This window comes from Pezoporus occidentalis, unplaced genomic scaffold (genome assembly GCF_034315485.1).
Source record: "Pezoporus occidentalis ecotype Australia unplaced genomic scaffold, CSIRO_AGI_Poc_V1 ctg68, whole genome shotgun sequence".
NCBI classification, from domain to species: Eukaryota; Metazoa; Chordata; class Aves; order Psittaciformes; family Psittacidae; genus Pezoporus; species Pezoporus occidentalis.
This window is the reverse complement of record NW_026916030.1, coordinates 4,905,733-4,923,153: the sequence shown is the minus strand read 5'-3', so window position 1 is coordinate 4,923,153 and position 17,421 is coordinate 4,905,733. Positions and strand designations below refer to the sequence as shown.

The following is a 17,421-nucleotide window of genomic DNA, read 5'->3' as shown; positions in this document are numbered from 1 at the left end:
CCGCTGGGGACTCGGGCTGGGCTGTGATGCTGGACTCTCAAAGGGAGGCTGGGGCAGCTCTGTGTGTAAGGCAGGGAAATTCCCCTATATCAGCATCAGCAGAAGAGACAGGCACCAGATTAAATTAACTCCCCGGGCTTTCAAGGTACTTTTTACCCTGTGACATGCTCAGTAATAGCTCAGCATCCTGGGCACTGGACTGGACAGAGGGAGGGATGATTCTCCCTCTTTCTGTAGGCTTTCTGTGCCTGTGATGTTTGCAAAGAGCCCCACACAGCAGCGGCCCTGCATGGAGCTGGAGAAGCAGGGCACCCATCCAGCGGGGAGGTGATGTCTGGAGCCAAGCTAAAGCGGTGATGATGGTTATCTCCTCGGCTCATGGCAGGTGGGTCGAGATTTACCACATGCCTCGGAGCCGGGCAGCGGGATGAGGGCAGGCAGATAGGGACAGGGTGCTGACTGCCCTGATAACGTGAGAATGCTGCTGAGCAGACAGTGACCAGACAGGAGCTGGTGGGTGTCGGGGATGTGACAGTGCCAAGTGGTACCCGAGCTGAAGGGGGTTGTGGTTTATGGGCTGCCTGGGGAGGGGGGCAGCTCTTCCTCCAGCTGGAATCATCACAGATGAGGGGTAACTTCCTAGAGGGTGTGATTCAGAGACGAATTGATGCGATTTTCCCTTGAGAAAGGGAAATATGAGCAAACCCAGGAGCTCCTCAGGACCTCTGGCACTTGTTCGGCCAAGCATTGCTCTCGCCTCTGGTCAGTCGGTCAGTCAGATGGACAAGGGCTGGATGCATAATTCTCACAGAGGGTTTGAAGAGCTATGGATTAAAAGTGCAAAGAAAGTGCAAACTTTTTCTTACTGTCTTAGGAAGCCAAGAGCCACCCCTCAATTAGCACCTCACTCTGTTGTAGTTTGGACTGTTAAAGACACCTGGGTGCCTGATTCCCTGGGTTACCTGTCCAAATACTGACCTCCGCAACTGGGTGTTTGTGTAGGCAAACGTCACTGTCACCGAGAGATGCGCCTGTTCAGCTCCTCGGTGCAATACTCATCCTCTCCACTTCTCTGCCCACGGGGGATTTCCAGCCTATGTGCATAGGAATAATCGTGTTTCTCAGGCGTGTGGGTTGCGTGGAGCCGTGACAGCTCCTTGCCCAGGGAAGGTAACCTGCCTGTCACCCGCTTTCAGCCTGGGATGTGCGATGCTGGATGACACGGCACAAGCGTGCGGTATTGAGGCCATGCTCAGCGCTGGGGGCAGGAGGATGGGAATTCATTTGTGGTGCCGTGTCTCTTTTAATCAGGAGGCAGGTGATGCTTCTCTTTGGTCCAGGAACGGGGTGAGTGATGGGAGATGCTGCGGGGGTGCATCCTGAGCGGGAAGGGAGGATGGAGCTCGTGATGCTTGAAAGGTACCCATAGAGGGAGAGGAAGGTGGTGTTTAGGGTGCCCTTGCGGGGGGGGGAAGATGTTGCAGAACAGATAAATCAAGAAGATACCCAGGTAGAATTCCTTGTGGGAAAGCCCCTAATCAACACCCAGCCTTGGAGCTTGCAAAGCCAGGCTGCACAGCACACAATAGGAGCAGTGCTAGCTGCCATGGGGAGAGGGGATGCTGTGATCTCCTCCAGTTCCTTCTCTCTGATACAGAAATGTGAATTGCCGTGCCTAAAAGAACTACACTTCCCAGTTTCCCTTGCAGCCCAGGGGAATAAGCAATTGGAAGATTTAAATAGACCAGGCCAGAAGCAACCAACCTTTGGCACAACGCTTTTCCCTCCTCTTCTTCCAATCTATTGGCTGTTTAACCTTTTTCCCTGGCACTGGAGTGGCTGCCAGGCCTGGCATTAATTCTCCTTCCAAGCTTGCTAGGCCCGTGAAGTAAACAGCCATGTGCATTCCTTACTCTATATTTAACAGCTGCAGTCTGTGCTGGGGGGCAACTGCAACAGAGGGGAACCTTTGCAGCTTCCCAAATTCACGGCTTGTGAGGGTGGGAGTGGGGGAAGCTTCCTGCAGGGAGAAGAGGGATTTCTCTCCTTCCCGGTGTTTGCAGAGCAGGTTGCGTTAAAGAGAGACTGCAATGCCAGCATCCCAGCCGCGGTCCAGGGCAAGAGACAGGAACAATGTCCTCAACAGGGCTGAGTTCCTCTCCCTGAATCAGCCCTTGAAGGGGACCCAGGAGAACAAGGGCTCCGGCAGAAAGCAGAGCGGCCAGGCCGGAGGAGCTGGTACCCAGAGCAGCAGCCCCAAGGAGCGGAGGCAGTCGCAGCAGCTGCCCGAAGAGGACTGCATGCAGCTCAACCCCTCCTTCAAGGGAATCGCCTTCAACTCCCTGCTGGCCATCGATATCTGCATCTCCAAGAGGCTGGGGGTGTGCGCCAACACAGCCTCCTCCTGGGGTGGTGCCCGCTCCATGATCAACCTCCTGGGGATAACGGGGCACGGCATCCCCTGGATCGCGGGGACGCTCATCTGCCTGGTGAAGAGCAGCACGCTGGCAGGCCAAGAGGTCCTCATGAACCTGCTGCTAGGTGAGTGGCAAACCTCCCTCCCCACCGGGAGAGCCCAGCCCTGGTCACAAGGGGCAGCAGCAATGGGACTCCTCCTCTGCCTGCTCCCAGCCACCGGTGTGGTTGGGAAGCAGGGAGTGACCTTTAGGGTGAATGCTGCACGTATTGGCTGTCTCGGTCATGGGTACCATGGGTGATGGGTGTAGCAAAGAGTTGTCTGAGAGGGAGCGAGGAATCCTGGTAGCTGGTGGTACCCATGGAGTAGGGGCAGGTCCTCAGTCCTGCACGGGACAGGCTTGTCCAGTCAGATCAAGGAAGTGTCTGTGATGTGCAGGTGTATACCAGCAGCCATGTCTGTATTTAATCTAGGGTCATCTGCATCGGTGGTTTGATAGGTGGGAAAGCGTAAAGATTCGAATCTTTGATACGTGGATCAATTCCTGAAGATATCCTTGAGGAAAAGGTGTTCCCAGACCCTGGTTCACATCTCAGCCACCACGTGATGGAGTCCTGTCTCCTTCCCTGCTGCAGTTTGATCTTGTCTCGGCCTTCCCTTGAGGACCTTTCTTGCTGCTGTCCCATTTCCGTGTGCTAATTTGACCCAGAGGCTGTGCAGGTGGGCTGGGATCTCTCTGCCTTTCCTGCTAGTCCTCCTTTGCGTGGTGGTCAGTGTCATTGTTTCTGGAGGTTGGGATGTGTTAAAGGAGTTGCCTTCTCAGTTAAGCAGGGCCCGTTCCACCTGTGTGGACCAATGCCCCACCAGTGACCGTGCTGAGCTCTAGGCATGACTTCCCTTAGATCCTGGCCCCAAACCGCCCTGGCCATGTCTATCTGAGGACCTTGCTCTTCTTGCTCTTCTGCTTTTGGCATGGTGCTCAGTTATCATGTTTTTCCTTGTGACTAACTGCTATCTCATCTGGCTGGGATCCACCCGAGTGTTTCACCCTCTCCCAAAACCAGCGATTGGATCTCCCACTTTTGGTTGGTAAGAGAAATTAAAAAACATTGGATTTAGGCCTTTGCTTCTCAGGGATCCTTTTGAGAAGACATAGGGACCTTGTATTTCAGAGGCGCCCCAGGTAAGGGACCACTGCGACGCAATGTGGGCTCTGCAGCATGGCCCCAAGCTTTTCTTTCTCACAAGCTCACCTGAACTGGCTTGCAAAGCACAGTGGTGCCTTTTCTCCCCTCTTGCCTTTGAAAGAGCCCGTCCTTGTGCTGTGACATCTAGAGAAGGGAGGCCATGGCAGGGAAGCAGCCAGAATAGCATCAGCGTGATGCAGAGCCCGCTGATGTCAGCAGCTCTTCCAGGGGCTCCTCGGTGTGCTGGGTCAGCCTCTCGCTGAGAGAAGCTCCATTTAAAAGGGCACGAGGATGAAATAGGAGGTGACGAACGTCAACGGGCACCGTGTCCAGATGTCTCTTGACCTGAGAGCCTTTGATGGTCTTGGAGCATGAAAACTGACCTCTTTGGCTCCAAAATATTTGAGGTCCTTATAAAGCGCTAGTGCCACCTTTGGCTTAAAAACAAGGTAGGTTTTCTCACCCTTCTGTTGCCATCTGTGGAGGCCAAATGCGAAGCCACCTCTGGGGCACATAGGAACTTTGAGTATCAGGTGGTCGCTGGGAGAGCTCAGCCCTGCACCACTGCTTGGGTCTCAAACGTGGTGACTCGACAGCTCCATGGAGAGCTCCAAAGAGCAGCCTCCAAATCGCTCCTTTTTGCCCTCCAAGCGGACAGCACTGAGCAAAGCACCCTGAGCCTCTGTTGTCAGAGCTTCCTCTGCAGGACTCGTGTCACCCCACAGAGCTCATCTCTGCGTGGCCTTGGTTTGATATTCCAGATTGCAGTCAGAAACTCCGAGTATCCGAGTAGCTGCTGGGGTAATATCTGCATTGCTGATGGAGGAAGGAGCCTGGCTGTGGAGCGTGGCTCTGGGGGACCCAGGCAGAGCCCATGAGAAGTGGGGTCTTGTGTAGGTAGGAAGGGCATGACACAGCTGCTGCATCTGGCATCCTCGATCCCTCCCGCTGCTGTTTTCCTATGGTTCACATCCATCAGGATGTGCTGTCAAGTCCTTCTGGGCAGGGACAGCCCAAAGGGAAGGGAACCTCCTGATGCTTCCCTGGTCTCTGGGGAAGAGGGAAGCGGGGAAGCCGGTGCTGTCTGTGGTGCCCCTTCCTCACCTCCCCTGTCTGTGTTCCCTTCCCCCTGCTTGCTGAGGGTTTCATACATCAAGCAGAATTTCTGATGCAGTCTCTGGGCAGGGAGCCAGCCCATCACAGAGCACTTGTTTAGGATGTGCAATCAGGCTTTCAAGGCGAGGAGACAGGAGACTGCTGGAATGGGACCGGGAACCTGGCAGAAGCATCACTGCAGATGGAGGGGGGGCACTTGCGCCCGAGGAGCTCTTGCCAACACATGTGGGAGTATTTTGGGTGAGGGGGTCTGACGCCGGGCTGCTCCATCCATCCCAACTGCAGATGTTGATCAGCAACCCCAAAGCAATGTTTTCCCTCCGTGTTTGCCATCTGTGATGGAATCTATCGATTCTCCTTGTCAGCCCTCCCAGCAAATGCCAAACAGCCAGAGGAGCACGTTCACGAGTTGCTGCCGAAAAGATGGAAGGGATCAGATATCTGTGCCCACTGTACAAAATCCCTCTGCCAGAATGTGCTTTCAGGAAGACTCTATCGGCACTGCCAGCCCTGGCTGTTGAAGAGTCAGGAAGAAAGTCTGCACCCCTCAGCCAAACGGAGGAAATCAGGAAACCCCCACTTTTAGAGTTCATTTTATTTGAATCAATGACTCAAATTGGAACTTTCAGGGCCTTCCAAGCTCTCCTCTGCAATCACAAGGTTTTCATGAACACGGAGTGCTCAGAAAATCATTTGAACCTTGCAATAGGTCTTTCAGGGGGAAAACAGATGTAAAGCTTGCACTGAAATTCCCAACCTGCTTCAGAACCAGACAGAAACTCCACCGAACGCTGGGGGAAGCAGTGCCTTGGTGTCTGGTTCTGATCCATCTGGTGAGGATGTGGATCCAAATTTAGTGATTCATTGACTGTAAAGCCAGTAAAGAACATTTGGATCATCGATCTAACCCAAGGCAAAATACAGGCTGGAGCACATCCCTTAATTTATTCCTGTTCAATTTGTTATGGGGAAAAACCCAAACACTCAATCTGATGTACAATTACAAGTGAGGGTGAACTTGTCAGAACTGTTTCTGTATTACTGCAGTGGTAGGGATGCTCACAAGCGCCTTCCTTTCAGTTTGACTCTTCCCTTCACTGCATCTGCATACCCTCGCCTCTCCAGCTGAATAGCTCTTTTAGCCAACATCTCTTCTGCCTTTCAATATTTTGGATAGTGCTCAAGTCATTTCTTCACCTCCTATTTATTAAGCTGAACAGATTGATCTTCTTGTTAGAATGATGATCTTTCCAGGTCCAGGCTACCTTCTTGCTCTGATGGAATATGGTCATCTATCCAAAGTGGTCATTCCAGTGAAGTCCACCTATTGTGTTTAGAGCCAAATAACCGCCTCATTTAGTTATCTGCACTCCAGCCTTGTGCCTTTGCTGGCAGAAGGTATCTGCTTAGTTAACCCTCGCATATAAAATACATATTCATGCTCAGTTTGAAATACCACCATTAACTGGTTCTGCTTTGCTCACAGCTTGCTGAAATAGGCATTTAGATGAGGAGAAAAGAAAGCTCCAGTCACCCCTTTGCCTGTTGTCTCAGTGACACAGGTCCTGGTCCTCCACCATCACCAGCTGGCTCTGCGTCCCTCTTCCAAGGGGCGGGTTGGCTCTTTGGTGCTGTCACTAAGCATTTATTGCCATGAAGTAAAGCAGTGCTGTAGGGTATGGACGTAGCACCATGAACGAATGACACAGGAGGAGGAAAGAAGGGGAGCCCAGGGTCACTTCTCCTCTCCTAAAGGTCAGTGAGGAGGCAGTTCTTGCTCTCTTCAGCCTTCTCCCTGAATACTGACCTAGTTTTAGTCTGCCTGGGAACCAAGCCATGATATTCTGAGGCATAGTCCCCTGCAGACTTTATCCGAAGCCATATATGTATTCATGTTTAAATATATATGTATTTATAAATACATATACAGGTCCAGGACTCTGCAGTCCCACCCCAGAAGCTTCCAAGCAAGACCAGGTTGGTAGGAAAGGCAGGAGAGACAGCAAGAAATGCCTTCTCCAGGCCCCTTGAGCCCCTGCTGACCCTGCTTTAACAATACAGAGGTGCTTCAGGTATTGTCACTGGAGGCCATGTGGTGAAAACACAGATAGTAAAGCCCATTGCTGCTAAAGGTCACTGAGTAAATTAAGTGCCCAGGCAGCACAGACAAGTTCATCCTGTTGATGAGCATCATCATGATGAACATCGCTAAGCCGAGAGCCCCGGAGGTGGTTTGGGGCCAGATGTGTCTGTTTGCTCCCCTTTAATTTTCCCCCTGTGAGGCTCAGGATTTCCTGAGCTAAGCAGGGCAGACGATGCTTTGGCAGGGAGGGGGAGCCGGTGTCCTGTGTGAACCATCCCTCCTTGTAAAACCCGGCCCAAGGAGGAGGTCCAGCCCCTGCCCAGTGTGCACTGAGACCTCAGCAAGTTTGCTGCACATCTGCCCAGTTTAAATGTCAGGTAACCCAGTATGACTGAACCATGGCCAGGCAGAGGGAAGGACACAGATGCCCGCTCTCTGCATCCAGCATCTAGACAGAGGTCCAGCCTGGCATTAAATACTCCATCACATCAGGCTGCTAACCTGCCTCTAGTTGTCCTGCCCGGATACAGCAGTTATCTGGTCCTTTGGTGGTGCCATCCTCACCCTTCATCACCCTCAAGGCTGATGAGCTCAGGCATCCCTGAACAGCAAGTGATGCTCAGCTCTCCCAGCTTCCCTGCCCCCCTTCCCTCTCCTTCCCTGCCTGCTTCCTCTATAGCAAATGTATACTGTTCACTGCAGGGCAGGCTTGTGAGTCTGCAGTGTCCCTTCAGATGAAGGACAGTCAGTGACAGGCTGGGACCCATCTGCCTGCAGCTGGAGCAGGCATGGGGCTATTCCCAGGGACATGCATAGGGTCTTTATCAGCCCCACGGTTTGATCAGCCCCTGGGTACCAGGCAGCATCAAGGGGCTCAGCTCCTGGCTGGCTGCTTGGTGCTGAGGATGCTGCAAGGCCTGCAGCCATCAGCGTGCAGCCCTTGGGGAAGCTGCAGCAAGCTGAAATCCAGCCCTCACACAGAGTGAGCAGGCAAAATGTTCCACAGCCTGAATGCAGAGTGAGAGAGAAAGAAGTGCGAGGGTTGCTGAATGGGAAGAGGGGGAATAAACATGGGAAATGAGTCATCCTTATGTCTGTCACTCCGGGAACGGCTTCCCATTGCCCCTGCCTGGAGCAAAAAGGGGACTGTAGCTGTTTCACGCAGGCAGAGCCAGCCCTGCCGGGGAGGCTGAGCCAGGCTCTGGCCCAAAGGGAGATCCCGGGAAATGGGTGAGTGTGTTTGCCTCTAATGCGACCTGACGGGAGCAGTGGCCGGGAAGAGGAAGGTGGAGGAGTGTTGGGCAGTGAGGTGAGTCTCTGGGAGGAGCAAGGGCAGGGAGAGCCCATGGGGTATCCTGCTATGGGACCGGAGCAGGATGGGAGGGGGGAAGCGGATGAACTGCCTCTCTTCTTTTCCCTTGGAAGCCATCTCCATGTTTTCACCTGGAGCACAGTTCTGGTCTCACTCTCTGTTTCCGACTAGACAGGGATGCTGGAGACACACCTGACCTGGGTGTAACGTGCTGCGAGGCGTGATGGTTGGAGACCCTCTGAGTACCACAGCATCAGCCCAAACTGGGGTTCTGGGCTGTTTGCCTTGCTGAAGGCAACAGGGTGTACACACAAGCCTAAGCAGCACTGAGGCCAAGGGAGGAGTCCAGCTTCTATGGGCTGCACCGTGCTGGTGGTCACCAACCCAAGGCATTTTCCTTCCTTCACCAGTGCTTGTGGGTTGCTGTGTGTGGCTCTGGGATGTGCTGATGTTCCCTGCACTGCTGCCATAGCATTCAGGGACATTTCAAGCTGTCAGAACCCTTCTGGGCTGCAGCTGAGCCATCCTGGGGGGGTGCTCAGCTCACGTTCCTCACCAGCACAAGCCCTTTTCACCGCACTCGCCATCTCATCCCCAAGCTGTGCAGCCCCCCCTCAGTCAATGATGCTGAGATGCAAATTACCCAGCTCCCAAGGGCACAGTATTTCCAAGGAGGGAACTCCAGGCAGCCTGTGTTTGCACTCAGGGCTGTTTCTAATCATCTGGGATATAGCGGCTCTATTTTTAGTTGTTGGTTGGGTTTTTTTCACTATTAATTGTACAATGCAGCTTTCCACCATTATTCTTCACCTCCCTGTGGCCACTTATCCCATGCTGCTGCTTGTTCAGCCAAAAAATAACCTCCCACCAAAATGCTCCAGCATCTGATTCATTGGTTCTCCAGCGTGTCCTGCCATCTGTGCCTTTTCTCAGCTCTTACACCCAATAGTACCACATTTGGGGAAGAAAATGGAGTAAAGGAGTTCACTTGCAGAGGAGTGGATCTCTTCCAGCTCCCACCAACTCCACCGGAGAGGGGTTGGAGATGCTTTTGAAACCTGCATCTTGCATTAGTATCAAGGCTGCAAACAGCTCGTTTTCCAGGTCAGGGAGCCTAATGCCTGCGGGAGATTTGGGAAGTTCAGAAACAGGGACTTCCCAAGAAGGAGGCAGTGCTCATTATTATGAATTCATTATTATAATAAAAATGAATGAATTCATTATTATAATAATAATGAATGAATTCTTTATTATGAATTCTAATTGTGCAGCAAAAAAAATCCCTGTTTTCTGGGAATGGTGACATCTGCCCTGAGTGGCTGATCCGGGAATACAGCACCTTCAAAGCCAGCTGTAGTGGGGAGTACGTGCCATCTCAGTGGTGGTGGTGTAGCACAGAGTAACCCGGGTCGGAGCAGGCTGCAGGTTCTGAAGCACAGGCAAAGAGTTATTGACAAGTTGTCTCTGCTTTAAGACAGTGCTGGGGCCAGGCAGATGGGGTGTTCAATGCCCTTGGTTGCTCCTGAGCTCACAGGATGGGGTTGCTCTTTGTTCCTGGGCATTTACCCCCACCTTTTCCTCTCCCCACAGCTCATAGTCCAGCTTGTGGCTGTTTCTGATCCCAGTCTCACAGGCTGGGCTCTGTCTCATCCAAGCAGCCCCATGTGCACGGAGTCACATGAATCACGGCTGCAGGAGCGGATGAAGCCAAGGGCTTTTTTGGCTTTCTCCTTTCTCCCTCTCTGCCCCCATCACTACACCCAGGGTGTTTTTCAGCTGGGATTACATGTTCATGTAAACATCTCAGCTGGAATCCTCCTCTGTCCCTGGAGACGCTGCCTGGCTCCAACGTGGGGCAGGCAATGGATGCCCCCAAGGGTGCTCGCTCCATCCTCATCCTCAGCTGGGGCAGAAAGGACCTTATGGGACAAAAAGGACCTTATGGTGACAGGGGACGTCCAACGGGTTCAACTTTTCATAAACATGAGCTTTGGGGTTTGGCTTGGTTCTGCTGCAACGATGCTTCTGGTTTGTCCTTGTGCCCTGCCTGCTCAGGGCTTGCCTCTCTGCTCTTAATGGGCTCCTAAGGTTTGGTGGCAGGAGCAAGGCAGATAATTGTTTTCCTTTTCTTATTAATAGATATAAAACGTCTGCCCAGGGGGCTCACTTTCAGCTCATTTGCTGTGCATCTGATGCCAGATGTTGGCTATTTACATACCAAGGTGATCTCTGGTGCTAAAATTGTAGCAGGCAGACAGGACTTGCTCTTTGGTTTTGTGCTTTAAGGAAGTTTTCGGTGTTAATGGAGCTTTTTGTGATGGTTTTGCAGGGGGAATCTGGAAGGATTGTTTCCCTTTGACAGCAGGTCAAAAGGGAAATTATGGGTCATTTTCAGAAGAATGTGAAAGCTAATCCTTCCTTTGCTCTTTTATACCCAGTGCTACCTGGAGTTTATATCCAATGCTGCCTCTGTTTTAAATCCAGTGCTGCGTGGATCTGGGGAACGGGCATGATGAAAAAATCACTTTAAATGAAGATTTCTTGCTCCTCTGCTCTCACCTCGGTCAGGAGGCACGCTGCCATCCCTGCTGCGCTCCGACAGCCCCGTCTGCCTGTCTCCAGAGAGCAGCATTACGCAAGTGCAGGCTGCTAAATCAGCTGCAGGCTCCCTTCTGCAGTCCCTCCCCGGGCTGTATTTCCTCCAGCCTTTAGTCGGGTCACTGAAGGATTTGCTCATCTCCTTCCCATGTTAGGGACAGGGAAAGGGCAGACCGAAGGTGATGCTGCTGCTTTGCAGGTGGCTGCTCTGGGAGGTGCAAGATTAAGGGTGCAAGCAGTAGCCAGTAGGCACCAGAGATACCCATCTGCAGCTGGACCCATCACTAAGGATGCCCATAAGAAAGTTAATCCCGTAATGGATGAGGAGGGAGGATTTGGTTTGCATTAAGGAGCAAAAGCAAGTGAGCTGAAGTCCAAGTGGGTATGTAGGTCAAGGAATTGCAAGGGAATAGGGCTCAGGCTGGGGCTGCTGAGTATCTCTGCCCCTGCAGGGTGCCCCATTGGCAGCACCATCATCAGCAGTGCTTGTGCTGATTCACCCTGGCAGCGCAGCAGCAAGTGGGCAGGGGCACAGAGGTTCTGCTGAGCCCCAGAGCTGGGTGAGGGCACTGGGACCCCCAGTACCTTAGGGGCTGGGGCAGGGCAGGCTGCTGGGGCTGCTCCATAAATCAGTTGTTTCATGGAACTGGGTGGAAGGAACAGAAAGTGCAAGGGGAAGAGGCAGAGAAAGCACCAGACAGAGGGATCTTGGGGAGGTTTGATTTCAACAGCAGATTAACCCCAGTTTTAATGCTGTCATGCCTTCAGATCTTGAAATGTGAGCAAAGGAGGCTTTCTGCTTTCTGTGCACCGTTTGATGAAAACCAAACCTAGCAGTACTGAAGGCCCATTTTAGTCGTCTGCTGAATGAAAGGACTATTAAACCAGCTCTTTGGCATATTCTCCATGCCCTGAAGACCTCCATGCACACAGGCCTGAATCCCTCAGGTTGCCCTGACATCCCCTTTGCCCATAAAAAAATCTTGGAGGTGCAAAATACTGACAGATATTGGTGAACACCACCCATCAGTAAAGCACAATACATCTGTGCTGCTGATCTGCAGGCAGATTTCACAGGGAATGGTGTGTAACAGGTGTATTGTACACCATGGAGGAGACACTGGGTACTTTGGGGTACTTCCTGAGCCCTGGCTGAGCTCCTCAGCAATGCAATAAGCTGCTGACTTCAGCAGGAGCAGCTTCTTCTCTTGGCAGCACTGGTGCATCACCTTTGCTGAAATGAATGTGTGTGCCTGGGCTCCTGAGTTTGCATCCCAAGGAGCCAGTTCTCACCCAGTTCTTGTCCAGGTGAGATGGGACCCATGAGCAATGCAGCTGGTGAGCTGAAGGACTTGGCTGCATCGAGGCTGTGGAAGGGTCACCTTGCTGGCGTGAGGAGCTGGGCTCAGGGTGATTTAGGAAGCCCAGCGTCAGCAGAGCCGCGTGGCTGCCCAGACACAGCAATACTGCTGGTTAGCTTCAGCACTTCATTACCATCAATGCTGACAGCATTCAGCTTTAACAGGAAATCCCCAAGACTGGCTGCTCCAGCTGGGTTTGAAATTCCTCCCTCCCATTCCCCTCCCAGCCAGCCCCTTAATAACATATCCACAAACCATCAAATACAGAGATCCACTCTGTGCCAGGGTCCCCCTCCATTGGCTGTGGACCTCCCCCTTCTCTCTGCCCATCACATCAGGCAGGCTCAGTGTCCTGTCTGTCCTTGTCCTCCTAAGCCCATTGCTACTGCTGGTGTTGCATCTGCAGCCTCACACCTTGATTCAGACACCACCTATAAACCTTTCCTTCATCTCCACCTTCTGCTTCTCATTGTGTTCCCACTGTGGCCTGTGCTGCTGTTGACACTATAAAGGAGCTGGTACCCAGACCTTTTCCCCTGCTCCATCTCTCCTCCACAGCTCTGAGAACCCAGGAGTGGCTCGGGCAGGACCTGGTTTGCAGGAAGTCCAAGGAGTTCCTGCTGTCCCCCTTCCCCATGCAAGATACCCTGCAGATGAGAATAGCCCTTCTATAAGGAGAGAATTTGGCCAGGATAAACCCCATCTGCATCCCAAAGCAGTGCCGGAGGCTGGCTGTGCAGGGGTGGCACTGCGGGAGGCAGGCAAGCAGAGCTGCCGTGACAGCTCCTGCCAGGAGGAGCTGCCTGCCTCCAATGTGCCACCTCATTTCCCATCCCCTGCCACCGCCGCACTCCCATCCATCCTCCTGAAACCTTGTCAGCTCTCAAGGAACAGTCTTTATCAGCGGAGAGGAAGCAGGCGACTGGCTGCTTGCATTCCTGCTGAAGGAGCAGGCTGTGCTCATGATGCTCTATATTTCCTTGTCATCGCTGCGAGGAGCTGAAATCAGCACTCTGGCTAATGAGGAGGGCTGGGGAAAAGCAGATGAGTGGATTAAAGAAAACTAAAATCAATGCTAGGAAATAGAAACGACAGTACCAGTCGGCTGGGACAAAGGAGGTGGGGTGAAGAGGAGGGTAATGAACACAAGTGCTGATGAGTTTTGCTCCCAAAGCAGTTAGGGAAGAAAGGTGATTTAGTGTCAAGATGTGTAGCTGCAGGGATGGTCCCTCTGCTGCCACAAGCCTGGATGTGCTTAGGCTGAGGGATGTGTTACCCCCAAACCATGTTTGCACAGGGAAATGGGTGCATGGGGTGACTTGAAGGGAGGAAGCCCCAGGAAGAGGGAGGAGAGTAGAAGCAAGAAATGGCTTGTGAGTGTTCAACGCCTCAGCTAAGGGAGAGGGAGGACAGGAACAGGGACACTCAGTCCAGTGGTTTCAGGGCCAAAAGAGTGTTAATTTTAGCTTCACCAGTTGCTCTTTCCCTCCCCAGGCAGATCGCTTGCCTCCTCAGTTTGGGTTTCTCCCAAAAGAGATGGTGCTAATGGTACTTGCCTTCCCCATGGGAGGGTTAATTAACATTTGGGTGGTGATCAGAGGATGGGGAGGCTGCCTTCAGCTGAACCGGGGACACATGGGTGGAAATGAACCCAAATCTTTATCTAAAACCAGTGACCATCCTTGAATGTTCTGCCTTGAAACTTGCCTTTGACTCAGCTCCATCTCTGACCTTTCTCTCTCATCTCTCATTCTACAGCCCTGCTCCTGGACATCATGATTGTGGCTGGGCTGCAGAAGCTGGCCAAGAGGAAGGGTCCGTACGATGTCACCCCTGGCTTGTTGGACTACCTGACCATGGACACCTATGCGTTCCCAGCCGGGCACGCCAGCCGGGTGGCCATGCTCTCCAAGTTCTTCCTCAACCACCTGGTCTTGGCCATCCCTCTCCGGATCCTGCTGGTCCTTTGGGCCCTCTGCGTGGGCTTTTCCCGTGTCATGATCGGACGGCACCACATCACAGATGTCCTGTCTGGCTTTGTTTTCGGCTACTTACAGTTCAGGCTGGTGGAGTTGATATGGATGTCTTCTAACACATGTCAGATGTTGATATCCATCTGGTGAACACAGGGGACTTGACGGCCTTTCCACTGGAAACGAGTAGATACTTGAAGAGTCTCCCTCCCAGTGTTTTCTACATGTTGTTTGTTGGAAGCAGTTGTAGCTTCCATGAGTAGTGGTGTTTTTTAATGTTGCTTCCCCACTTGAAAAGAGTTTCTTGCAATGGATTGGGTTTTAGCAATCAAGGGCCATACCTTTTGCCCTATTCTCAAGCTGTGTTTGGACAGCAGCCTAATTTAGCTTTACAGGTAAAAGAAACAAGCTACACGGCTGCCTATGGGTGGTTGACATCAGCACCTTGGTGTGTCCTCAGGGGAGGCAGCGCCCGAGGGTTTCCTGAGAACAGGTTCGTTAACTTTTTTGATGCTAAACCATTTTGGCCACAGTGCTTTTTCCTTTTGTAAGCCCAGGAGTGTGTCTTGTACAGAGTCAGGACACTGCCGGCACTTCACAGATAATAAATAATCAGAGAAATCCTGCCCTGTTTGGTTCTTATCCTGAGGGAAGGGACAAAAGCCAGCTCAGTGCAGCTTTGAGATACGCGGTCAACTGGGAGCAGGTCTTGACCGAGGGGATGCAAATGATCCCTTCAGTGGTTTGCTTTGCACTGGGTGGACCTAGATGGGTGCTCAGGATGCTGAAGGTGGTGTGTTGAAACCAGCCTTTCATCTGCTGTTCAAAAGTCTGCTCCGTGAGGGTTGTGGGGAAAGGTTGGTCTGGTAAAGGGCAAATGCAAGTTGTCCATTTTCATCCTAGTTAGGGAGTAATTGAATAGGCCTTGTGCTGAGTCGTGGTGATTTTGCAAAGCAGGTCTAGTTACAAAGCAGAGTCTTCGTGGCTATGATTTTGTAATGATGCCAAATGATGGGAATTTTCAAGGTGAGTCTTGTACAGCATTGACTGTTTTCTGGTACACCCAGCAATGCTGGTGAGCTAGAGGGAGGCAGCCAGGACTGCCCGTACCCCTGTCTCTGCTTGCTTAGCTGTAACCTCATTAGAGGTTAATGTTCCTGTGTCTTAACATGTATGAAATGAGGAGACCACTCTGACCTTCCTTATTGCAAGGCTGAACTAATTGATGTCTGTGAACTGGTCCGAGGTTACTGAATACAAAGTTTGATACCCAGACACTGTTCTGCTGCTTCCCATTACTGACAAGCAGACACCTTGAAGCCTGGCTGATGTTTCCACTGGTGACAGCCATGCTCAGTGCAGTGTCTCTGGAACGGATCACCCATCGCAACTGTCTAAGAAAATCCCATAGTTTGCACAGAACCCTCCAGTTCTCTCTGCTTTCTCCGTCTTAAGAAGAGTTTAAAGTTTGGAAGGTGATGGACACTGCTAGACTTACCACCTGGGTGCATCCTGCAAAATGAAAGGATCCCATCATCCCTGTCCTCCTGTCTCTCCCAAGTGAGCAAAATACACCCAGCAAGGCCAGGGAACAATCTTGCGCTCTCATCTATCCATGTGTGCTGGAGATCCTACAGGAGCTGCTGGTGAGAAGGAGACATTCAGATAATGACTGCTGCACGCCGCTGACATTCCTTGCTCTTTGATAATTAACATGAAAAGAAGCTAAACAGAAAATCTATCCCTGGCATGTGTCTCCAGCTGGGACGTGAGCGCAGCGCCCTGGGAGTCACCGAGCTCCCGCGCTGCCAGCGCCGAGGCTGGAGCAGAAGCGTGGTGAGGAGAACCACCGTGTCCTTCGGAGACCAGCCTCCCATGGAGCTCCCTGGGGAGGGCTCTGCGAGGGTCCCACGGGAAGGGCTGTCACTGAGTGTGCTCCAGAAAGGGGAGAGCTCTGGGCCTTGCTGGTTGTCTCTGGAGGCTGCGGGTCGGTGCAGCAGCAGGCAGAGCAGCAGGGGGTGATCGGTGATGCCCCAATCCCCTGCTGCTTCTTGTTTAAATGGGGTGGGAGCAGAGACATGGTGCTGCGCTTGGCATCCATCAGGGGTTTTCTTTGCCAGGCTCCTTCTCCTGCAAAAAACGTATGTGAAGAAGTGAGCTATGGTTCTTTCTCTTTCTTTCAGACACTTGTCAGCGTTTATCCTCACCCCTAGGAAGGATGGAGCATGTTACTGCAGCTCCAAAGGTGTGTGTGTGCACCTATGGGTAGCTGGAGATGGTGGGTACCTAGAGGTGCTTTGTGGGAAGCTCTCACTTCGTGATTCTAGGTTTTATATTGAACCTTTGCAGATAGGCTGGATGCGTCTATGGCCATGTCACTGGGTCTAGGTTTCCTTGCACTTGTATTGCCTTGGTCTATCCAGGATGGCTTTGAAGGAGTTCATCCTGGTCTTTGCTGGTGTGATCAGGAGATTGTGGCATGGAGAAGCTGCCATTGTAGGTAACTTCAGCTGAGCTGGTCTCATCCTAGCGTGTAGCTGCAAAGCAAAGCAGGAGAGCAGGGAGAGGTGAGTTGGGGTAAACTGGGGTTCACAGGGCAGGGCTCGCTCCCACACAGGGTTTTTGTGGGGAACCTTCCTCCTTGGCACCCCTGCAGCCTGCACCCCTCATACTCCCTGGTACTTCAGTGCCCAGAGTGGGGGAGCACCAGTGCTTTTGTGCTCACTGCAGGGAGGGTTTGGGGTGAGCCCTTGCAAGATGAGTGTAGATCTGGGCACAGAGGCACTAGGAAAGGCCCAGAAAAGCCTTGCCTTGGCCATGCCCATTCCTCCCAGCAAGGCAAGCGGCACAGCACCACATGGCATCTCTCATCTCTCTCTCCCAGCTGCCTGCCATGCCAAAGGTACCGCTCAGAAACAGCCAGCATCACTGCAGTGAAAACCAGCTTCTGTCTCTATAGCAACAGTGAGGGATGGTGGGTACCACCGTGGGGCTGCATGCCCAGTACCCATGTTCCTACAGTCCCTGTCACCCCACAGGCTGGGGCTGGGTCACCTATTACCTCCTGTGGGGAGGCAGAAGACCGCCAGCCTGGCCTCCCTGGGGACACAGCCAGGGAGCAGAGACAGGACAACGTGGTTCTTCCATCAAAAAGGTACAATCTGGAGCATCTGTCCTCAGCTTTCAGTCCCAGTAACACTACCTCAGGCTGTGGTGAGGATCTGAGAAGCAGCGTAGGGAGGGATTCAGCTTCCTGCGCTGCTCTCACAGACATCTGAGGCCAGATTCTGAGTGTTTTGGCTCAGAGGCAAGGAGGGCACAGCAGCATGAGGGAAAGGACAATCCCTTTGTTCAAAGGGCTTTGGGCTTTACATC

General features: G+C 52.5%; 1 protein-coding gene across 2 annotated transcripts; it reads left to right on the top strand.

Annotated features, from left to right (window-relative positions):
- The first annotated feature begins 913 nt into the window (after positions 1–913).
- On the top strand, positions 914–14,670 carry PLPP7 (phospholipid phosphatase 7 (inactive)). Of its 2 annotated transcripts, none has more exons than XM_062641165.1 (3): positions 914–1,347; positions 2,069–2,541; positions 13,832–14,670. In XM_062641165.1, exons 2-3 carry the CDS (start codon positions 2,091–2,093, stop codon positions 14,194–14,196), a joined length of 816 nt encoding a protein of 271 aa, XP_062497149.1. In that variant the 5' UTR covers positions 914–1,347; positions 2,069–2,090; the 3' UTR covers positions 14,197–14,670. The 2 variants fall into 2 exon arrangements, with proteins under 2 accessions (XP_062497149.1, XP_062497148.1); XM_062641164.1 differs by having other exon boundaries at positions 2,064–2,541.
- Positions 14,671–17,421: the final 2,751 nt, after the last annotated feature.

Bases quoted from the DNA above. Each gene is read 5' to 3' on its own strand.
- PLPP7 (XM_062641165.1), top strand. From the start codon at position 2,091: ATGCCAGCATCCCAGCCGCGGTCCAGGGCAAGAGACAGGAACAATGTC. The intron at 2,542-13,831 runs GTGAGTGGCAAA...CTCATTCTACAG, and splicing joins CCTCATGAACCTGCTGCTAG to CCCTGCTCCTGGACATCATG.